The following is a 23,712-nucleotide window of genomic DNA, read 5'->3' as shown; positions in this document are numbered from 1 at the left end:
TTCCCTAGTATCTCACCCTCTCCTGAACCCCTGCGGCATTCTCTCACACCTCTACACCGGCCCTAATCCCTCTGCCTCATGTTACAATGATTTGTGTACATGTCTTCTTCACAGAATCTCATTCCTTCCAGAATTTCCTGCAGCACCTGGCACAGTACCTTGCACACAGCACCTCAAAAAGAGTCACCGAATGAAGGAACGACTGACTGAACTCTAGATCCACCGCATGAATCAGTAGGGTATGGTGGCAATGGTTGAAGCTTCAAAGCAAACAAGTCAGGATTCAAATCCCAACTCTATCACTTATTAGCCTTAGTCAAGTCACTAAACCACTCTGAACCTCACTTTGCTCAACTTCAAAATAAAATTGTACATATTTTATTTAAAAAATGCCTGCTGGAGTACCTAACACACGGTAGGCATGCGGTGAATGACAGGAAGTATTACTATCTGTAGCGTCCTGATCCAGCTGTGTGCTAGCAAGAAAATGTTAGCCTGCCTTGTTTTTGATGAACTTGTGGCGGCTCCCAAGGATCACTGTTTTCTTTTCTAAGTGCTTTTAAACCATATGTTGAATAATGTGTTCTCCAAATTTGCTCGCTATCAATAGTCAGACTGATTGTTAAAAACAGAATTTGGTCCAGCTCCATGCTCCTGGCCCCTCTTCAGATCTCCAAAACCCTCCCAGCCTCTGGCCATGATACAGGTGGACAACCCAAGAGTTCATCATCTCAACCAGTTCCTCCTCCCTGCTCCCCCTCCCCTCTGCCGTTCTCTAAAGTCCCTCCCTGCCATCAGCTGCCTTCCCTTCTTACCAGTGGAATTTCTGCCCTTTCAAGCCTAATTCTTTCTTCTCAACAGAGCAGAATGAAGCCAACACCAACAGAGCATCTCCCCCTTCTCTCTTCCTCTCCTTGTTACTCTCACCCTCTCTGCTCCAATGGCAGGCCTGCCTCATCTCATCTTTCTTGCCAAGAACACAACTTTCAAATGCCTTCTGCCTGCTCTGGTTTTGCAACATTCAATTTTGGAGCCTGCCTGTTCCGGCAATTCTGGGCCTGGGTCGCACCCTTTGTACCTCCCCATCTTTCCTCCCCTTCCTCTTACAGATATCTGATTTATACCTGAATTTATCCTAGGGCTTCCTAGGTGGCCATATCAGCCTTTTCAGACTGTTTTTATCTCCCTCATTAGGATTTTCAGAATTTCACAATAAGAGACTCCCATCACCCTAGAAGGATCTTCCCATTTTAGAGCTTCTGTACATGGAATCTTATATTTTCCCTGATCTGAAAAAAAAAAAAAAAAGGCATCTTAAAGCCTTTGGTAGGACTTTAGATTTAGGTGGTACAAATAGAGACAGGCTAACGGGATGGGCAGGAAGACAGGGGAATGAGGAAGAGCAAGTGGGTTGTATTTATGTTCTCAGTGAAGTCAGTGCATTAACAAACACCTACTGGGAGGATGGGGAAAAGGAAGTGAGATTAGGGATGGGGCTGGAAGATGGGAGGAGGGTGGCAGGGATAGGGAAGAGAGTGAGAGAATTAGGAAGAGAGGATGGGATTAGGAGATAGGCAGAAGGATGAAGGGCAGATGGGGTAGATGACGGTGGATGAGAAGATGCTGGGAACACCTATAATATGAGAGTGGGTGGTGGGCTGGTGGGAGGACAGGAGTCAACTCACTTCTTCTCCTGAGTCTTCTTGATAATGAAGGCGATGAACTTCTTAACCAGCAGGATGAAGATGAGGAACCCAATGACCCCGCCCACAACAGCCAGGATGATGAGTGTCACTGTGTTGTCCACTTCTTCCACTTCATGGCCAGAGCAGGGAGAGAAGGGGGGTGGAAAAGGGGAACAGGAGTCACCATGGCAGCCCAGCAGCTCCAGAGCCTCCAACCTGGGCAACTGGGACATGCCCACCTCAGGCAGGAAGCAGGAGAAGCTAGAATATGGCATCCATCAGGCTAGGGCATAACGGGAAGACGGCCCTCTCCCCCGACACTCTGCACATACGCCCTCCCGCAGACACCCACACAAGTTCTGGAATAACTCAGACTCAGGGACCACAGCACCCAGGTTTGACCTGACCCTCAAACATGAGACTTTCACTTGCCTCTTCCTAGGTGTCCGCTGCCCATGCAGAAGAAATTGAGAATCTCCCCGTGACATCTCTTATGTGATCAGAAGGTACTGGAGCCAGGCAGTCTGGATTTCAACTACAGGATTTCCATGGTCACTTACTAGGGGGTAACCTAGAACTGGTCACTTAACTCTTCTAGCCTCAGTTCCCTCAACTGAAAACTGAACCCCTGACTTCCCAAACCTTCTCCACCCACAGTCTCTCCCATCTCTGCTGAGAAAACTCCATCCTTCTAATTGCTCTGGCCCAAATCCTTGGAGTCATTCTTGACTCCTCTCTTTTTTACAAACCCCCATATCCAATCCACCTGAGAAGCCTAATGGCCCTAACTTCAAAAATTCCAGGGCTTCCCTGGTGGCGCAGTGGTTGAGAGTCCGCCTGCCGATGCAGGGGACATGGGTTCGTGCCCCGGTCCGGGAAGATCCCACATGCCGCGGAGTGGCTGGGCCCTGTGAACCATGGCCGCTGAGCCTGCGTGTCCGGAGCCTGTGCTCCACAACGGGAGAGGCCACAGCAGTGAGAGGCCCGCGTACCGCAAAAAATAATTAAAAAAATAAAAATAAAAAATTCCAGAATCATGAGCATCTCCTCTGTAGAAATTCCACACCATCTAGGGAGCAGTGGACCCCCAGGCACACAAGAAACACAGAACGATCAGGATCCTTAAGCAGATTTCCTTCCTTTTTCTCTGCTTCTGCACCTCCCTAGCCTTCCAGGCTCCCCCCTCGTAGATGCCCACCCAGCCTAACTCCTCCAGCCCTTTCCCTAAACACCGCCAGTGTCTGGGATCAGGTGACATCCTCATCACACGCTTCCTCGTTGTCTGTTTCACCTGTGTCAGAATGAAACCCCACCAACTGGGACTTAGGCTCCAGAGGGAGAGATCATTCTTATCAGTCGGTTACATGCTTTGCCCCTGTTTCAATTATGTGTTTACCTGTCTTCTGTCCTACCCTGACCTGTCAATTCCTCGAGAAAGAACACTGTGTATCATTCATAGCACTCTTTGGTTTGATGCCTGGCATCCAATCGGCTGTCACTAACAGAATCCACAGTGATAATCAGCACATACGGAGAACTTTACAAAACACTGCCGTGTAGTAGCTTCTGTAACTCTCACAACAACCCGAAGCGAATGCAGATTCTACAGATGAGGAAAACAAGGTTCAGAAGGCCTAAACGTATATCACAAGCTATTCAGGGGCAGAATAAGTATTCGAGCTAAGTTATTCAAGCTTCCAGATGTAACTCCAGTAGCTCTTGAAAGCATAAAGCGAAAGAAAACACCAACGTGGTCCATTTCACCATTACACTGAATTGGGTACCCACCCCCACCCCCGTCCTTCCAACTTTACTGCCCTTGTCCCAGGCCTTACTGCATACGTTTATCAACAACTTGGAGGAAGATGGTGGCCTGGTGCTGAAGATAATTCTCCTTGGGGTTCTTCACGTGGCAGGTGTATTTGCCCGTGTCGCTGAACTCCAGGTTCCTCAGCAGAATGGAAATATTGTTCATTTTCTCCTTCACAGAGCCCTCCAGAGTGATGCGGTCATCATCTTTCAACTTCACCTTGGGGTCTGACTTCTCATTCTTCACGATCCCATCTATGAGCTGTGGGGGGGAAGAGGGGAGCCAGGAGGTGGCCAAGAAAGAATCAAGGTCCTTTCGAGAGTCATGACGTCACTCCAGCCCACTCCTTGGGTATCTCCCTGGCCAGGTCCAGGAAGAGCCCTCCCCCAGTCGTTTCCTTCCAGTATCGATAGCTCTGCCTGTCTAACCTGAAGTTTACTGGCTTCAGGCTAAACCCACTTTCTGTTATTAAGGTCTCCCTAGAATGTAGCATGCTTTTACTGTTCTCTTCATAAAAGCCTTTTAAGTAACGAATCCTGCAAATACCACACTCGTTTCCCTCTATCACTCCCCCCGGCCTCTGCTGACGCCACATCCCATCTGTCTGATTCTGACCCTCCATCAGGACGTGGATCGACCCCACAGCACTGTGCATCGGTACCCTCTGAATTCAGCGTCTAATTACATCCAGAGTTGGTGTCTTGTGACTGCTGGTCCCCTACTAGATTGCAGAGCGAGTACTCAATAAACACCTGCTGACTGCCCCATCCCCACCCGTGGCCACAGCCCTGGCCCTTTCTCTTCTCCACCTTGCCCTCCCATCCTTCCAAGTCCTGTTCCCCAGCCCTCCTCCGATTTGGACTCTCCTCATTCCCCCTCTCCAAGTCTCCCGAAGGTCTTGTCTCTCCTGTTTTTTACATTAAAGTATTAATTTTTATACAAGCTAACCAAGTTTCAGGTATTTCTTCACACGAGACAGAGGACTCTAGCCAAGAATTCCAACAGACCTCAAATTCTGGCAACACAATCTAAGCATCCTTCCCACTTAGATCCTTCTAGACAGGCTCCAACAACAATACTGGGAGAAAAGGTGACGAAAGGTCCTGGGGACCATCACCGTGGGGTCAGGCCAGAAATGACCAGAACCTGGGATGGGAGGCAGGGGTGAGGCGACAAGGAAGGGAGGAGGATCTGAGCTGTCCTGTCCCTTCCCCGCCTACTTACAATCTTGAATGTATCACTGCTGTTGTAGGACCACCAGAAGCGCAGGTTCTGGAAGCCAAAGCAGCTGGTGAAGGTGCAGGGCAGCAGGATCTCCGTGCCGTTGACAGCGTAGATGGTAGCGGCCTTTCCCACAGATACCTCCAGCGACAGGGACACAGGGACCAGGAAGAGACCTGTGTGAGGGGCACCACTTCCCTTAAAACCCCATCGGGGGCTTCCCTGGTGGCGCAGTGGTTGAGAGTCCGCCTGCCGATGCAGGGGACACGGGTTCGTGCCCCGGTCCGGGAGGATCCCACATGCCGCGGAGCGGCTGGGCCCGTGAGCCATGGCCGCTGAGCCTGCGCATCCGGAGCCTGCGCATCCGGAGCCTGCGCATCCGGAGCCTGTGCTCCGCAACGGGAGAGGCCACAACAGTGAGAGGCCCGCGTACCGGGGGAAAAAAAAAAAAAAAACCATCGGAACCTCCAGGCTGGCGGCCTGGAAGGGACCTCTCGGATAGGGTGGAGTGGCTTGGTCAGGCTGAGAGGTCTCTATCACCCTTGGTGTCAATATCAGGAAGATGGTTCTCTTTACTTCAACGTACACTGCCTGGGCCACCGCCGTGATTCATTCTCCCGCTTGGGCTGAGCTGGATGGACTTCCGAGCCAGTTAGCAGCCCTTGGGGCATTCTAAGTGACCACCAGGAGTCACCCCAACCCAGGAAACCCGGGCCCCTGCCTCCATGCCGCGAGTCCTCGCCCCCTAACCTGCGGATGCGGTCCCTGCATCGCCCCCAAGGGCAGGACCCGCGCCTCCCGTTCGCGCTGGGAATTTCCCCGAGGGCTGTGCGCGGCATCCCCGTTACGTTTCCGGGATTGGGGGTGGGGTATTGGGAGGCTGAGGGGGTCCCGTGAGGTGAAAAAGACGAAAACGGCAGCAGCCACTCATCACCGACCCTGGCGGCTCCCACCGGCCCCAAGGGGCGGAGAGGTAGAGGGGAGCCTCGCGCTGGACCTTGCTGAACCACCGAGCGGGACCCCGAGAAGAGAAGGGAGACAGGGCGGGATGGCGTCCAGAGGGGTGGGGTGGAACAGAGCACGTCTGGGCATCGGTCAGCAGCATCGAGAACCGAACGGATAAAGCAATAACACAGAGAAAGTCAGGGCGGAAGACGCTTTGTGGAAGCCGACTGCGGGCAACCAGGTGCACGCAAGCGGGGTGCCTGGAGAGGGCGCTGCACACTCCGTCCCCTCGTGACCCGAAGTGGCCCATCCTGCCCCCCACTCCCCGCAGCCCCACTGCGGCCTCTTGTCCTGGGAACATCCCCCGAGCCCTACACCCCCGCCCCTGCTTCTTTCCCACACCCTCGCATCAAAACCACCCCTACCGCTTGAGCAGGTGGCAATCGTGAATTTCCACTCGTGGCCCCCGGGTTCTGCCTCATGAGTTCTTGTAAGGAAACCTGGAACTCCTGTCCTACAAAGTCCTTGAGGATAGTCCACCGTACCTCAAGGTCATGGGGAAGAGGGGTGTCGGAATCAGAGAGTAGCTCTCCTTGCCCCTAGATGAACCAGGCACCCAGGGTCACCCTGGGTGAGGACTCAGAGGGAGTCCTTCTCAGCTTTCCAGTGATCCTAAGAATAATGACCTTTTCCTGGGCCGCTTGCTAAGCGGATGCTTGCTAAGGCTTGCTAAGGCTATGTGTGAGTAATCTCATATCACCCTCACCTCACACCTGTAAGGGGGGCTTATTAATCACATTTTACAGGTGGGAGAAATGAGGCTCAGAAGAGCAAAGTGCCTTGTGCCTTGGCCAAAGTCATACCACTTCTAGAGGCAGCTGAAATCTGAACTGGGGTCTGACCCCAGGTCTAGTGGGCAGTTGAGAGCATCCATCTGGCTGTACCAACTCCTATGCCAAAGTTTCCCTGGCATCTCTTCCCAGACTGTAATTTCTCTCAACTACTTGGACCTCCAGCCTAGAGCTCCCAGAGTGTAAGAGCTAAAGGATCCAGACTGATCCATGTTACAGACACTAAGTTGCCACTGCCTGATTTAAAGACAGGACAACCAAGACCTAAAAGGGGAGGAAACTTGGCTGAACTGACTGGGTTTAGTGGCCGAGCCACTTGAGAACCCTTCCAGGCCAGGTCAGCTCCCAGCTCTAAAGGCAATTCCCAGAACTGCCCTGGTTCCCAAGACAGCCAGGGTCAGTCTTTGTTTTAAAGGCCACCAACCTTGCTCTTTCTCCCATCCTCATCTCAGGGAAGGACCTCTTTCGTCAAACTTAATTCCCTCGTGGTACATCATAAACCAGCTTCCTCTTGTTTTGCCCACATGAGATAATGATGCCTGGTACCACATGGGCGATGCTTTTTAAATAGGGGAGGAGTTCCCCGGCGGTGGGGAGCTAAGATCACACATGCTGCACGAAGCCAAATAAATAAATAAATAAGAGGAGCTCCAAGGAGAGCTGGCAGCCCAACTCTGCTCTCAGGGCCCCCCTCAGCTTCTCCATGTCCACTCACTTCTGAAGGCAAAGTGGACTGCTCTTACCACGAAGCTCAGAGATAACACCCCGGGTCCAGGATCCCCTGCCACTGTCAACAACTGCTGATACTTACTCAGCAATTACTATGTGCCAGGCACATTTAACCTTCACATCCATGCTATGAGTGGTGTACTGTGATACCTCCCTATTACAGACACGGCAACTGACCATAGACAGGTTAGGTGACTTAACCTAAGATCAAAAAAAAAGAGACATTTCTAGCATCCCAAAGCCCCAAAGCAAGAAAGTCCTTCCTTACATCCTTAAGCAGCAGGGTTTGCCCACCTGCTGGGTTCCAATTAGTGCTGAGAGGTCATTTCAATTAGCCTTCATTCTTTGATCAGCTCCTCTGTGCCAGGAATTGTTCTAGAGCAGTGGCTTTCAAATTCACAGAGCGTCAGAATCACCTGGAGGGCAATTACAGCTAGCTCTGTGGGGGAGTTACTGATCTAGCATGTAGAATGGAGCCTGGAAATTTGCATTTCTAAGAAGGTCCCAGGGAATGCTGTGGTCAGGGATGACACTTTGAGAACCACTGTGCAAGAGGATTGCTACCTGTTAACTCCAAGTTTTATTAGAATGCCAAAAGGTAGGTATCATTTTTCTTATTTCACAGGCAATGAAACTGAGGCTCAGAGACGTTAAGTCACTTGCCCAGGGCCACATAATAAATGGTGAATCTGAGTTGAGCACCTATTATAAAATAGGACAGGCATTTTACATGCACTGTCCCATTTAATCCTCATAATAATCCTATGAGGTAGTTAGTTATTATTTTTATCTCCAATATACAAAATGAAGAAAAGAGGCTGAGAGAGATTAACCTGCTCAAGGCCACACAACTGGTGAGTGGAATAAGCAGTGTACCGACGGCACTCTGCTGTTCACCCCTTTGTGACGGTGCCTCTCCAAGAGAACAGTGCTGTCAGGGCCAAGCTCTCCTTAGCACTCTTGGTTTTCTTTTTATCTCTCCCCTCCCCCAACCCCCTGCCCCAGAGGTCTAGGGATGGGAGACAGACATGAGATCACCCTCCAGCCTAGAAGATGGCCTTCTGATCGGAGACCCCAGCTTTGCTGCTCTCCCCCTACCGCCCCCGCAAACCAAGGAAAAGAGTACAGAGCTGTGACAGGGAAGCTCTCGGGAGAAGGCAGCTTCCTGATGGCTACAGTGCTCCCTTGGGGCCTGAGCATGTGCTCCAAGGATCACCACACCGCCAGCCTCCAGCGTTCGGGATCCTGGGGAAGGTGGCGGGGAATGCAAGTCAGGGGCCAAATCCCTCTCCCCAACCTCAGCCAGAATGGGCTCTCCAAGAGCACCAAAGATACACATCAAAAGTGAAATTATTTGACTGCTTTAAATAGAAGCAAAAAAAAAAAAAGAAGCAAAAAAAAAAAAAAGTCCAGAACAGAGGAGAAAAGTATTTCTTTAAGGTCTGGCTGATGACAGTGCACATTTCTGCCTGATTAGTGTGTGCCCATGTGGATGACTTAACTCTAATACAATCGGGACTCCCCGACTCTCAGAGTGAAGCATTGCCATTTCCATCGTAGCCCGGAGGGGACAAAGGAAAGGCAGAGACGTTTCCACGGAGAAGTTCAGAGCCCTGCCCGAGTTAAGGCATCAGAGAGGTCAAACAAGCCTGGCTTCTCCACAGCACGCCCTCCCAGCAGGCAAAAGTCCTGCCAGCTGTGTCTGGGAGACTCGTGCACAGGAAAGCCCAGGGGCCTGCCTCTTGTACCTTCTCCCCTGTGAGCCTGCGCTGCGGGGAGAGGAGGGAGCAGGGGCAGGTATAAATCCACTAGAGGACCCCGAGAGGTACTTCAGCCAGGGTGGATGGGTCAGCAGACACAAGGCAGGCCCCACTCTGCCCGCTGACCTTGAGAAAGTCAGAGGTGCCATAGCCCCAAACCAGGGATGGCTGTCTTTCCTACATTCTGAGCTTGGTATAACATGAGCTTATAAAACACGAGAAGGGGGCTTCCCTGGTGGCACAGTGGTTGAGAGTCCGCCTGCCGATGCAGGGGACGTGGGTTCGTGCCCCAGTCCGGGAGGATCCCACATGCCGCGGAGCGGCTGGGCCCGTGAGCCATGGCCGCTGAGCCTGCGCATCCGGAGCCTGTGCTCCGCAACGGGAGAGGCCACAGCAGTGAGAGGCCCGCGTATCGCAAAAAAAAAAAAAAAAAAAAAACACAAGAAGGGCTTCAGTGAGTCCATCCTCTGGCCTGGGCACTCTGCAGGTGGAGGCTAGTGTTTAAAGGGAGGGAGACAGAGGTGGCCCCCATCACAGGTCTAGATGTAACCAAGGCACCCCAACTCAATGACCAGTGTCAGTCAACAATATCTCCAGGCCATTCACATGCTGTTTTATACTTTCACCTTGTATTACTTCTTGGAGGTAATTATTTCCATGTGGTTATTTCCTTAGATAAAGAAGGACTTCCTTTGCTTTGTCCCAAACTAAACTCTTCAGAATTTCTTGTGTGTGTTTCAGATTGAGGGCCTCTTTCTGGCATCGTGGGATTGATGAACAAGTCCTCCTACTCATGATCTTGTGGAATTCAATCCTAAACCCCTAAGCCTTGCCTTTGCTCACTGAAAGACCCTAACCATGGAGCCACTCTCAGAGCAGCCGTTTCCTTTGCTATTTACTGATCGGCCCCCTCCTATATCATCTGGGTGCTGCGGTTTTGTCTAAGGATTGACTCAGGCCTCCCATTTAAAGTAAAAATGTGTTGGGTACATGCAAATGTTATCATTAAATACACCAGCAGGGATCTCAGGGCTACCATCAGACCTTCCAAGGCAGATGCCAAGGCAGAAACATTCTGCCACCTTTTCCCACATCCGGGGACAGTGACACCCACCTTGGGGTGGAGGGAGGAAAGAGGGGCAGCGTGGTGCCCTCTCTAAGTTTAGCTCCCAGGGCTCTCCTGGCAGGGCAGGCGGAATCACAGCTGACGTTAATAAGGAAGCTGATACACTCTGGCCCCCGGGGGAGTCAGACAGGCTCAAAGTTAGAGCTGGGAGGCAGAAAGTGGGCCGAGGTCAGCAGGACAAGACCCCTCCTGGGGTGCAGGCCCTGGGGGCCGTGGTGGGGGGGCAAGGCTGAGCCAGGAAGCCCCGTGGGCCCAGAGACAGAGGAAAGATTTCAGCTCCCTCACCCTAGGCAACCTGCCTCCTTCCGGCCCACACCGAGGGGCTTTGCCGGGATAGAAACATGCCCCTGAGACAACACTGGATGCTCAACAAAACCAGCTCTGCAAGCAAGTCCAAGCAGAGTGCCCATCCCTCCTCCTGCAGGCCACGGAACGGGTGCACTGGTGCAGCCAGCCCGTGGCTTATGCAGAGAGCCCTACACCCACAGCAACAGGGCAAAGCGGGAGGATCTGTACCTGGGGTCTACCTAGCATGCTGGTCCCACCATCCAAGGCAGGCATTAGGGCTCGGGAGACCCCACAGGCCTGCATCTCCTGAAGAAGAACAAATCCCCCGTTCCAGATTCAAACCTGGGGTCTTTCTCCATTTCCCCCCTTTCCCATCCTCTTCTCCTCACTTACCCTTTCCTTTTCCTTCCTCTGAGTGGGACTCAGCACCCTCTCCCTCATTGCCTTCTCGTTAAACAAGCCCTTAATAAACACATACCAAGGGAAAGAGGGTGGGGCAACATAGCACCCTCACAAGTGATCATTACACAGAGGTCACAGTAATTAAGCAAATCAGGGAACAGGAAGGGGTGGGTAGGACACGTACATTACCAGTTACATGCTTAGGAAGGGACTGGTACCCATTTTATCCTCAACTTCGCAGTTGAGGATAAAACGGCCATGGCCACAGTGGGAACTCGGGCCGATCAGGGATGGGGTGAGGGGCAGCTAGTGTAGAGTGGCCCTGTGCCTAGCCCGTGAAGAGGAGCCTCAGTCCTACAGAGGCCCACTTCCTAGGGTCACTGTGAAACCAGCACATCTGTGCCTAAGCTACAAGAGAGAACACCAGTGACTTCGATCCAGCTGTGGGGATGTAATAACATCAGTGGCTCCTGAGTGCAAGACATCCTCTATCCCCCTCCTCCACCAGGTGCCAACGTGACGGGTCTGCACACAGTTTACATTTGCAGAAGCAGCAGTGACCGCCCTTAAAGGCTTCTGTCTCCCTGTTTACAGCCCAAATGCCTACATGGTGTGCCTGACCCGGCGAGGGGGGAGCTGCCAGAAGCCAAATGTGACTAATATAAACAGGAAGCGGTGCAGGTGCCGGAGATGGAGTCGGCTTACATTGAAATCCAGCTATGATTTGTGAGGCATTCTGGCCTTAATAAATATCATCCCCCAATCTGTTGGAGTTTGACGCTCGAAACTATCGCGTGCATACTAATAGATAATAATCTGTTTCTTCTGTGTCCTCTGGATGTGCCCCCTCCGTCTTCATACTCATCCCAAAAATGAAGAGCTAGGAGCAGGCTAAACAGGTTCCCCCACACCCCCATGGAATCTTTACCTAAGAAGAGGGATAAGATCCTTCCTAAAAGGGGGCTTGGGGAATTCCGTGGCGGTCCAGTGGTTACAACTCCGACTCCGCGCTTTCTCTGCCGAGGGCGCGGGTTCAGTCCCTGGTCCGGGAAATAAGATCCCGCAAGCAGGCGCGGGCCAAAAATAACTAAATAAATAAATAGGGGCTTGAACTGTCCTCCAAGTCCCTTCAACCCCATCCAGTCTGCAGGGAAGGCAATGGGCACTGGGGGAAGTAGAGAGCAGAGGAGTCAAACAGAAAAAGGACCAGGAGGAAGGGGAGCTCCCCCACCCCCAACTGGTGCACGCTACTGCCTGGGCAACAAGCATCCAAGTTGCAAACGGCTCTGGGCAGAGGTAGAAACCAGCATCCGAACAAGCACACGTTGGGATGCAAACCCACCTGGCATCCCCTACACCCAAGGCAAAGACACCCTCCCCCAGCACGCTTAAACCTCCGAACTCTGGGCCCCAAGATTCAGCTTTAGAAGCCCGGGGCTGAAGGCACCACAGACAGCAAAGAACTAATCTCGGGGCTGGCTGGCCGGATGGGGCAGGGGACGGCGCACGGTCCCCAGGGAGCTCAGCAGTCCGAGCCCGCGTCCGGCAAGAGGCGGTAGCCGCGATGCTCATTCCGTGCCGCACTCCAAAGCCCACCCCGTCCAAGGCGCTGCTCTTCTAAGTGTCTCCTCCTCTGGGGGAAGGTGGGGGAAGGGTGGGGGAAAGAGGCAGAAGAAACCAAGCCGGGGCTGCCTTACCCAAAAGCCCAGTGCCCAGCCATCTCGCCCGGGCTGCGCCTCGGTGCCCAGCCCCGGGCATCGTGCTGTTCTCTGCCGAGCGCACCAGGGGCGCGGGGACAGGATACACAGGTCACAGCCGCGCTCGCAGCCCTCGGTCTGCAGTCGGCCCCGAGGCTGCCGGGGAGCTGTGCGCCGCCGGCCGGGGCTCGGGAAAGTTGGCGCGGAAAGGGCGAAGAGGGGGAGGGAGGGAGAGGAGGAGCCGGCTGCGGGAGCAGCCGCGGAGGGCAAGGGGAGGAGAAGGAGGGGCCCGAGGAGGAGGACCCGGAGCAGCAGGACCTCCGAGCTAGTGCAGACGCGAGCGACGCTGCTCCTCTGCTTTGGAAGCGCTCCAGCCGCAGGAGGGGCGGTGGCCGCCGCGGAGCCCCGGGCGCCCCCGCCTCGTGGTCCCCGAGCCCCGGGAGCCAGCCGTACCGGCCCCACCACCACCACCCCTGCTTCCGCTCCGGCTCGGGCTGGGCGGCTGCGGCTTCGCACTGCAGGGCCGCCCTCAGCCGCGCGCATCATCCCGTGCGCTGAGCTGCCAATTAGGAGGATAGTTTGGGGAGGGGTAGAGATGGAGCTTTTCGGCTGTTGGAAGGCTGTGATGTTCTGCTTTGAGGAACACGAGTAGGGTAGCGGCTCCCTCTCCCGGGGCCGCGAAGGGACCGCTCGGATGCCCGCAGCCAGCACTGCAGCAGCCGGCGGGCGTGTGCGGGCTTGTCCGCCGCGGCCGCCGACCCGCGAGTGTGCAGCCTCGCGAAGCCCCGCTGTGCAGGGTCCCGGGAACCCGGCTTCCAACTGTAAACTACCCCCGTCACCGCCCACCATCCTCTCCCACTGCTTCGTGGACTCCTCGAAAATCATGATGCTCCTAGTTAGGGAACTCCTCGAAAATCATGATGCTCCTAGTTAGGGAATCGGCCAGACACCACCGATCGGGTCCAAGCCCCGCTTCACCCTCCCGCGGCACCCCTACTTCTCATTTTTCCCACCTAGGCCACCCCCCTCAGACCCTCCCCTTTTACCCCCCTCCAAGGGTGTCCTGAGTCCTTCAGAATCCTGGAGGACTCCCTTGGCCTCGCCTCCCTTTTGGGGTGGGGGTCGAGGAGCCCAGGGCAGATGTCCGGGCTTGGTGGGGGTCGCAGCCAGGTCAGAGGGCTTTTTCCCAGACCCTCTTGAGTTACAAGTGACTAGTGCTACTTGGGGTGGTTTGGTGACTCATGTCTGCTATCCTCCTCAGCAGCCCCTTCCCAGCCATCCCAGCCCCCTCCCGCCACCACAGGGCCTGTCTGAGGTCCTGACCCTCCAACCTTTGCCTGTCTGGAGACTGGTTCAGACCTGGAAACCTGCTCCCACTTCATGGCCTGACCTCTGCTACTGCCCCCGCACCGCCCATCTTCTTAACCTGGGGTCCCTGGGGGGCTTCAGAGATCATGGACCCCTTGAGGTTGTACTGGAAATGCTGAATGTCTCTCTTTTTTTCCAGGAGAGAGGCTGCTCAGTATAGCTGTGATAGTGGTATAGGGGCTCTGGAGTTAGGCACTGGGGAATCAAGTCCCAGCTCCAGCATATGTTGTCGTATGACCTTGAGCAAGTTATGCAACCTTCTGCAGCAGCTTCATCTGTAATATGGTGAAAGTGACGATATTCACCTCATGCAATTGTTAAGAGCAATGCCACCCTTAGACCTGGGCAACAGGGGCCTCAGCCCTGGTCTCCTGAGTTTGGAGGGCCTCACTCTGGCCCTCCTCTGGCCCTATGCCTCCTCACTGGAAAAGTGTTTCCTGGGATAGAAGGGAGGGTAGTCTATACACCTCCTCTTCTAGACCATGCTCCGAACATCCGGGACCCTGGAATTCCCTGTTCACATGACCCGATTCCGAGCAGGCCTCTTCCCCGGGTCAATCCTCTCAGGAGCTGCCCATGCCGGATGTGCACCCCCAGGCCGGGGCAAAGGGCAGCTGTTTACAGAGGGTGGGAAGTGGATGGAACTTGACATGCAGATGGAGGGTTCCCAGGCATGCATGAGAGAGACCCTGTCCCAGCAAGACCAGGGAAGAGTGGACCAGGGAATGGCTTTTGGGCCTGGCCTTAAAATTAAGACTGAGGAAAATTCATCAAAGGTGGAGGATAATAGATGAGTTTTAACACTTTGTTATCTTGATTCATAACTTATATTTAGACATATATGTAATTATCATTTGTGCAGTTGCCCCAGGCCTCACAAACATCAGATGTGGACCTATGAAGACTGGATGAGATATTATCATACGTAAAAGTGCTAACAGAGTTCTAGGCATAGGGTCAGCCCACAGTACATTTTAGCTCTCATTATTCTCAAAGAGGTCTGTGGCCCTAAAAAGGCTAAGACTCTTCCTGTCTCCAAGTTTGCACGTTTACCTCCTCCTTCTCCAGGAGCTTCCAGACACTAGATCCACAGGGCCAGACATCCACACTGCCCACTTTATTTTTACAGCAGGGGTCAAGTTTCTCAGAGCTGGAGGCTGATTTGAGACAGGAGGTGAGTCAAAGGGAAGGAAAGTGACCCCTGCCCAGAGAAAGGGGAAGGGAGGGGACAGCATTCCCTGGATATCTTTAGACCCTGGGGACACAAAAACAGGCCAGCTTCCTCCGCACCCTCCACCTTCTAGGCTGCCTCGCTGCTCACCAATTCTTAGAGCCAGAAGGGTCCTTAGGAAACCCACACGCCTCCCAAATGAAGAAACAGGCCCAAAGAGGTAGAATGTGTGGCCCAAGGTCACAGAGAAAGTGATTCTTAAAGTCAGAATTAGAACTTCCCCCATTATTTGATTCCCTCCCTCCACACCCCCAGCTTTCCTCTAGAGAGCAGGAGGGCTCCACAGCTGGGCAGGAAAAGTGCTTGAAAGATGCATTAGCGGCTAGAGGAATTTCACATTTAGACAGCACTTTCCTCAAAAATTCTCAAAACCCTAGTGCATCCATCAGATGGACGGGCACTTTGGCCCTTTCTGCGCCTCCGGCTGCAAGTCCCTAGAGGACAGGATGGTGGTTTGGACACAGCCCCCTGCTGTGCCCAGCAGGCTGGCTTCGCGGTGGTGGGGTCCTGCACACTCAGGTCCTGGGCAGCCTGGCTCAGAAATACCTCGAAGAGCAAGTTTTCAGGGATACAGAGACGGACTGGACCCTGAGCCAAGGAGCTGCCAGGAAGCTGTTCTCAGGTGGGAGGAGATGGGCCTAGATTTAAGGGGAAAGGAGATTTTTCCAGGGGGGTGGGTGTGCGGGGGAGGGCTCAGGGTCTTTGAAGCAGTTAGTCCAGCAGTCCTCTCTGAGACCAGGCAAGCCTCTGGGTTCCTGCCCTCCGCCTCCACCTCAGGGCCAGGATGGGAGCTAGGAAGCAGCGCAGGTATGAGGTTCAGTGTGTGGTGGGGAAGTGACACGGGCAGAAATGGGGGCCGAGCTCCGGCTTCCAGCCTCCGGGAGATGCTTTTATCCAGGCAGGTACTCAACCCTGGGGGTGGTCCCACCTTCCACCTACACCAGGGCGGGTAGGTGGAAGATTCCATCTCTGTCAATTCTCAGAAAGCTAGCCAAGACCCCGGCAGGGGAGGAAGGGAGAGCTCCGGTGAGGCCTCCAGAGCTATTTTGGGAGGAGTTCCTTCTAAGTAATAAGAGCCTGGCAGGGAGCCTCCTCCCCCTCTGGCTCCCCTATTGCCCTTGCCCTTGCCTGCCTCTCCCCCTCCGGCATAAGCCCTCTTGGCTCCTGTCGGGGCATTGCAGGTAACGGAGCTGGACGGCAGCCACGCTGACCCGGCTCAGAGAGGCAGAGAAGAGGGAGCTCTGCAGGGATCCATCCCCCCGCAATGCCCCCACCTCCCAGCCCCTCTCCCTCTGACCTCAGATCACTCAGATCGACACCAGGAGCTTATAGCCCAGTTATCAACAGGGCCCCAACCTCAGGACAGTGGAACTGCAGGAGCCGGGATGCTCTGCATACAGTAACTTAAAGTTGAATGCTCCCAAATCCTTCTGCCTCTGGGGTTGGGGCTGGGTGGATGCTACCTGGCCAGGCATTTGGGTGTCTCCTTCTAATGCACCTAGGTCTGTTCCCTGCCCATCCCGACTCACCATTCCTGCCCTCCAGCTCAGCGCTCACTTGCCTCAGCCACAGTCTCAGCATCCACTGAAGTTTGGCAGGTGCTGAGGGGGTTAACAGGACAGCATGCACCAAACCAACCCGCAGGCACGTGGCTCAGCAGCCCAGCAAGGAACCAGTACTGGCCCCCTCGCCCGCTGCTCCCCAGCCCACCTCGAATCCGACCTGGAGCAGCGATGAACTCTTCCTGAGCTCTCCTCACCCATCTCCACTTTCTCTAAGGGCTCTGGGCGCACGCACCTCCTCCATCCCTCCCTTCCTCTTTTTCTGTTTTCTGCCAGGTTCTTTCCAAACATCCCTTCAGGCAAAGGGGGGTGGGGAGCCCCAGACAGATGAGCTCATTGGGAGGAGGAGGGCAGAGGGAGGAGGGAGCTAAAACATCCTGACCAGGGAGGTGCTCACTGGACAGTCCTAAGCTGGAGAGGGGCATGTGCCCCCTGGCAGGAGCAGGCGTCTGCTTCCCTCACTGCAGCTCAGAGATGGGGTGAGTCCTGGGCATCCCTTTATTCTGGGCCACTTTGGGGTAGGGCGTGAAGCCCCATGGCAGGGTCTCAGCCACCCTACCCAGCACCCCAGAGCTGTGTTTACCTCTGTGTTTCATGGATTACCATGCCCCACTGCTTGTCCATCATGGGAGGATGGGGGCTCAGGAGGGCTGGGGGTCGGAGGCATTGGGAAGGTTTGTCATTCATTGTAGGGGGACTGCCTAGTCAGCTGAATGGCTAGATGTCCTCCTGGAACCCTAGACCTGGTCCTGCCGCTGAACTGGGCGCTGGGACAGACTGACCAAACCAGAAGCATAAAAAGGTGCAGAGCGCCAGGCAGGGCTCCCCTAGTGTTCAGGTCCCATCCGCTATGAATATTTTAGTGTGAGAGCAGTGGATCTTGCAAAGTGAGAGGAGAGAGAGGATGTGGAGTAGAAGAGGAGATATGGCAGGGACAGAAGGTCAGGAGAGATGGCCGAGAGGAAGGGAAGAAGCATGGGAGCAAGGGAGAGTCTGCCTGGAATGAAGGGGAACCTGGGGAAGTTGGAGTGAGACACAGGCCGAGGAGGAGGGGTAGGGATGGAGACAACTGGTCAGCAGGTGAAGAAAAGGTTTTATAGGTTTTCAGAAACCAGGAGAGGAGAGGGTGGCCAGCGGGAGCCAGAGCTGTTTGCACAGAGCTGTGGGGTCAGGGGCCAGGCCAGGCAGGAGGTGGGATGTTAGAGACCCACTGGGAAGCCTTTGCCTCTGCTTCCAAACACTTTTGCCCATCTCTGGCTGTCCACGGTCATTTTGAGATTGGCTCCCAGTCACCCTTCCCCCACCCACTCCTAGGTCTCTGGGCTGCAAGAGGCCAGTCCACTGCCCTTTCCCAGTCACAGCCTGATGTGATTGATGGCTTTGGCATCGCTCCACCCTGGGTCTGAATTCTCTGCTATTTTCTGTGTCACCTTGAGTGTACCCATAACTTAGTATAACAGGTCTCCTCATCTGTAAAAGTGAGAAAAGAATGCATATTTGGGGAGTTGTCCTGACTACTGTCAGCTGATACACATAGAATATTGAGCTCAGGGCCAGGCACAGAGTAGCTACTCAGTAAATGGTGTTCATCCTGATTAGTCTAGCCAGCTGTCACTCACCCTGCTACCACCCCAGCCCCACCCTCCAAACACTTTGAGGCTGGATATGAGCCCGCCCATCCCACAGCCCTTCCCAAGAGCATCAGCTCCTGTGGAGAGCCCACAGGGTGTGAGCCTGCTATGGGACAAGAATGGAAGGCTGAAGACTTTGACAAAGCTGGGAGGGTGAAGGGAGGAGAAGGCTGAAAAGATTGTCACCATTTTCTACAGTCTTGACTGAAGGACAGGGGAAGCTTTGCCCCAGCTGGAGGGTCAAAGATACAAGTTAGACTTGGCCTGATCTTTGGAAAGAAGTTCCTGAGGGTTCCTAACTCCAAATTTCCACCCTCTTCCGGCCTATTTCTCACTGTGAATAGGGGCTCGCCACCTACCCTCTCCCCACCACCATCGCTAAGTCGGGTAAAGATGCAGCCTGGGGTAGAGCGTGACTGAGTAACAAGGCAGAGGGACAGGAGTTTGCCCATTCATGTGTCCTGTTTATCTTCAGGCAGGCAAGCAAGAGTTAATCCTACTTCTGTCATTTGAATCCTAAAATGAGGGCTGCAGAGGGCCATTGTCAGTAAATTTAGACAGCATCTAAAAGTATGCCCTGACATATGAATCTTCTCGACAACACCCCCAAGCTATGCTTGAATACCTTCCGGGATGGGGACCTCATTACCTCAGAGAAACTCAACCCTCTGCACAGCACTGACTTCCATTGGATCAATATCTGCCTCTGTCTGCCAGCCCTAATGTTTCGCCCTGGGGCAGAATGGGTCAAGGCGAATCCCTCTCCTTGTGGCCACAGCCCCACCCGCTGTATTAGCCATCAGCTGTGACACACACTTCCCCTCCAGGAGGAACACACCCCCTTCTTTTGCCCATTTGCCCACAGGAGGGTCTCAGTCTGTTGAGGCAAACAGTTCTAGTCCTATGCCACCTGTTTACAGGGAATTTGTCGCAGTTGAGAAGCAGAGGCAGCTGCAGTTGGGATAAAAGTGACTTTGCCAAGGCTGTAAGGGACAGCCCCTCTCATGGACTCCAGAGTAGCCAAGCTGAGCACCCAGTGTCCACTTGGCCCCCTTCCCAGCGCCTCGTGGGCTCTCGAAGTCATTATTGCCAGAGAAAAGGAGAAGCTGCTTTACAAGCTCCCTACTCCCAACTCACCTACTCCCACCACCTCCCTCCCGCAGTCTTTCTCCCTTTTCTAGACAGAGGCCTCCTCAGCCCTGCAGAGGAGTGGGGTCCTAGGCTAATCTGTTTCAGGACCAAATTTATGGGCCATGTCACGATGCCAGGATATAGTTCTAAGATGGGCTTCCTTCCCCATGGCCCTCTGGAGCTCTCAAACACTGGGTGGCCGGAGCCTGTCCTAAAAGGTGGTTGGTACCCTGCACATCAGCATGGTAGCAGGCAGCCAGGAATGACTAGAACCTGGCAGCCTTCAGGGTCAATTTCACCATGGCCATCCGAGAAGAGAGCCCGCAGTGCCCTGCCAGCATGGACCTTCTGAGCCCCTGCAGTGCCGAAGGCGGAGGGCAGGAGACCTCAGTGGGGACCTGTGCTCCTGTGCACCCAGCTGCCCAACCCATATCCCACCAGGCACTGCCCCAGCTTCCTCTCCCCTGAAGTTTTTTAGCACAACACCTGCAACATGGGAGGGAGACAAGTGGCCTAAGATGGACCATATACAAACCAGCATGAGGAAAGGCACTCTACTGAGGTGTGGAATGGGACTTGGAATGGCGACTAAAACCAAGCTCTGTCATTAGCCTACTGTGTGACTTTGGGAGAATTACTTTCCCTCTCTGAACCTCAGCTTTCAAAACTGTGCCCTTACAAGAAGCATGGGGGCTTCTTTTTGTTCAACTCAAGCCCACTGGGAAGGGGCAGGCAGGAGCCTGGGCTGGTGTGGGCTGCTGTGCCGAGCTGTGCCGAGCGCTAGGCTCAGACTGGGTGTGGGCTGTGGGAAGAACAGGCAGCCTGGAGCCAGCTGGGAGATCCTGGATTGTCCTTGACTCATCTTGTGGCCTTAAGCAAATCACTTCCCCGACCTGGTCCTCAGTTTCCCCGTCAGGATAATCAGGAGACTTGGCCAAGTAGTCCCCGGGATCCCTCCCCTCTCTGATGTTGTAAAGATCTACTCTTCCCCCTCCCCCGCTCCTTTTGGGCCTCAAAACCTGTCCTGGGGACTCTGAGAGGCTCCGCATACAGACTACCATTCCGGGGCAGCCGGCCATGGGCAGGCCGATGGCTGTGCCTGAGCCCTGCAGGGGCTCCGGCGGGAAGCAAAAGAACGGTGGGAATGGAGAGGCACCAGCACCTCAGGTGGGGGACACGGGAAGCCGGTGAGCAATTCTGAGCTGCGGGGTGGGAGCTAGCCCTTCCCGCACACGGCAGCCCCCTCCTCAATCAGAACTACCTCACCAGGCCCCAAGCAGGCTGAGCCCCAAAACATCAGTTTAGGGGAGACACCTGAGCCAAACCCAGTCCTCCCAGAAGCCAGGCCCAGCTCCACAGTGTCCTCCAAGTGTTCTGGGGGAGAAGCCTTGGACTGAGTTAGATGCTGTGTCCACCCGGAAGGAACCCAGCACCTGAGTCCACATCCCCTGCCTCAGTTTCCTATCTGTTAAGTAGGGAAGCATCCTCTCTGACATCCCATCCTTGGAAGGACTCAGGGGCTCCAAGGGCAGACATCCTTTTAAACCAAGGTACCTTTGGTTCTGTCAAATACCAGCCACCTCTCTTTAACACTGCCACCTTCTATCTGGCTTCTTTCTCGGGTAGCAGCTGCCGGCATTAGGACTACGAATGTTAGGCTACTCCTAGAATAGTCTAAAATGCATCTGACCACTAAACCAGTGGCGAAGGTCTCTGGGTTACCAGGGAGCAGGCAGAAATGACAAAGGAACCATGAGAAAAGTAGAAACCAAGCACTTCAGCATTCCCTTGCATTCAGAAAGCTGAGGACTTTCTTATTGGGTGAGCCTCCTTGGCAAGGGTGTGTGGGTGTGTGTGTAAGAAAGAGAAAAGTGCAAAGAGATACAAAACCAGAAGGCAAGAGAGAAGAAGACTGGGTTGTCTGGGAGAGCAGAGCCCCTGGGCCAGGTGGTTGCCTTTGGTCCTGAATTGAGGACCGATTCAGCAGCACGTAACTAGGATAGAGCAGTTCGCAGATGGGACATGAGCGACCTGATTCTTCCCTGCAGCCACCCTCATCCATGAAGTTGCATGAGGGCAGACTCTGCACCAGCTGTCAGCTATTCCTCTTGAGCCCAGAGCAGATGAAACAGATGTCTGCCTAGTCAGACACAGCTTAGAAACAGGGGGCAGGAAGGATGGCCCGTCCACCCATGGAAAGAATAGACAACGTCGGCATGACGGTTAGCCTTGGGGGCATAAAGTGTTGTCATCTTCCAGAAATAACCAAGAGCCCTCCAAGAAGTGGGTGTTTAGCCACCCTGTCCCCAGGGTGCTTTCAAGGTGGATGGAGTCCCCCAGGATTCTGTGAAGGCAATGAGGGGAAAAGAGGAAACATCTAACAAGAGGGGAGCAGAATGATCTCATCATTGATGGGGACCCAGCAGTGTCAATGGCATCACCAGGAAAGGAACAACAGGACTCCCTGTGAAAATCCTGGCACCGCCTCAACTTGCCCCACTCTGCACCCCTTAAAAAAGTCACACTCAAGGGATGTTCAGGGGAGACCATCTGTTTATTGCAGCCAATAAATCCAAGCAACGAGACAAACTGCAACAGAAACTGTCTGCTCCCCAAAGCAGACACATCACAGCAGTTGGGTCACAGAGGACCATTTCAGTTTCTCTCTCCACCACCTCTTCCATTACCACATAGCACATAAATCCTAGAAAGTGCATAAGTAGTTGTGTTTTCCCCTCCAAGTGCACAAAGAGCAATAAGAACGTTCCATAATTTGCCTTTGGTGAATCAACTCAAAACACTGAGAAATGATTGTTGCCCCCTCAACGTAACTTCCGGGGTGGATGTAGTGAGATGTTTTATATTTGTATATATAATATATCTCTACCTATATATAGACTATGTACAAACGCATCAGCAAGCTTCAATAAAGGAAGACATCAGCAAGAGGCACAGCAAGAGACACAGGCTTTCTATCCTTAAGACGTATGTAGGAAGAAAAATTTCTCCATTCATCGCCCGTTCCAATTGCACCAAGCCATTCCTATGGCCTGGGACTGTCTTTTGGACCTGGCCAGCATTTTCAATTGTCCATCTGCTTAACCTGACCTTGCAAATACTTACCAGCCCAACCTCACCAAGGAGACTCACAGGGAGAAATACGGATCCAGCTTTTCCTTTTTATAAATTGGGAATAACTGTGATTAGTCCAGAGCTAGGGGGCAGATAGCTATTTCCAAAGCCAGTTCCAAGGCACCTCAAGGCATTTCAGTCCTGACAAAGTGTGCTTTGCTCCTACAAGCTAAATCCCATGGGTTGGCGAGCCCATCTCTCTTCACGGGGGCCCTTAATTAGGAGAAAGGGACAGATACAGGGTTCCAAGAGAGCAGGAGAGGCAGAGGCAGTTGAGAAAACCAGCAGACTGAACCCAGCAGAGCGCAGTGATGGGAACATGCAGCCAGAAGTAGGGCTTGAGCCCCACGGTGCAGGGTGCTGTGGAAACATCTCACCAGTCTCCCACCTCTACGCACAGAAGCTCCATTTTGTTCCCAGCCTCATTGCCCTGGGGGAGGCAGCTCTATGAGGCGTCTGGAAGAGACTCTAAGGGGCTTGGGGAGAAAGTGCATATGAGGATGGGTACCTGAGACAAAGGTGGTTCCTGGCCCATCCCCATCTGCTTGGGCGCCTGAGGCCCCTGGACAGGCACTGCTCTCCCTAGGACCCTCTAGGGCAGGGCAGAGAAAGGAAGGAACCCAGAAGTCTTGGGCTTCTTAATAGAGAGTTAGGACTTCTTAGAATAAACCTAGGGAATCTTGCAAACAATTTCCCTGAATGTTATGAGTCCTGGAAAAGAAAAGTTCCCAGCATCCACACAGATCCTCACTCATCCTGGAAGAGGAGAGCACTTAAGAAGTTGCCAAAAAGTGAAATCTGCAAGCTGCAGACATGTTATTACAACCACCCTTGGTCTCAGCTGGAACGAGGGTGCCCACTACCCATCTCTCCCCTCTCAGCTGGTTGACTCCAAGGATGGGCAATGTCCACCTACCCCAGGCATCCTGGGGGCTTAGCCCACCCCCATTGGCAGTGTGTTGATTGGCAGTTAGGTACTGATGAGCTAGAATTTCCAGGTGAGCTGGATTCATCCCACCCAGGAGCTCTCAGGCTGGTTGCCCACCCTCCACTCTGTCTGGCCTCTCACCCTCTTCCTTATTGCATCTTCCCTCTTTCCTTCCTTTCCCCCCTTCCCAGGGCCCAGATTCTGGAATCTCTTCC

General features: G+C 53.8%; 1 protein-coding gene across 2 annotated transcripts in view; it reads right to left on the bottom strand.

The window, feature by feature from the left end:
• Nucleotides 1–12,660, bottom strand: part of SCN4B (sodium voltage-gated channel beta subunit 4) — a 14,087-nt gene extending 1,427 nt beyond the window's left edge. Inside the window, exons 1-4 of one of the 2 annotated variants that reach the window (XM_082659890.1) lie at nt 12,515–12,660; nt 4,720–4,892; nt 3,528–3,756; nt 1,686–1,815 (exon numbers count right to left, since the gene is read on the bottom strand). In XM_082659890.1, coding sequence (XP_082516016.1) covers nt 1,686–1,815; nt 3,528–3,756; nt 4,720–4,892; nt 12,515–12,575 — 593 coding nt within the window. In that variant the 5' untranslated portion in view covers nt 12,576–12,660. The remainder of the gene's footprint in view (nt 1–1,685; nt 1,816–3,527; nt 3,757–4,719; nt 4,893–12,514) is intronic. The other variant, XM_082659891.1, reaches the window with a different exon arrangement.
• Between the last annotated feature and the right edge of the window lie 11,052 nt (nt 12,661–23,712).

The sequence above is a fragment of the Grampus griseus genome (genome assembly GCF_964374135.1).
Source record: "Grampus griseus genome assembly, chromosome: 8".
Taxonomy (NCBI): domain Eukaryota; kingdom Metazoa; phylum Chordata; class Mammalia; order Artiodactyla; family Delphinidae; genus Grampus; species Grampus griseus.
This window is presented reverse-complemented; position numbering and strand designations above follow the sequence as displayed.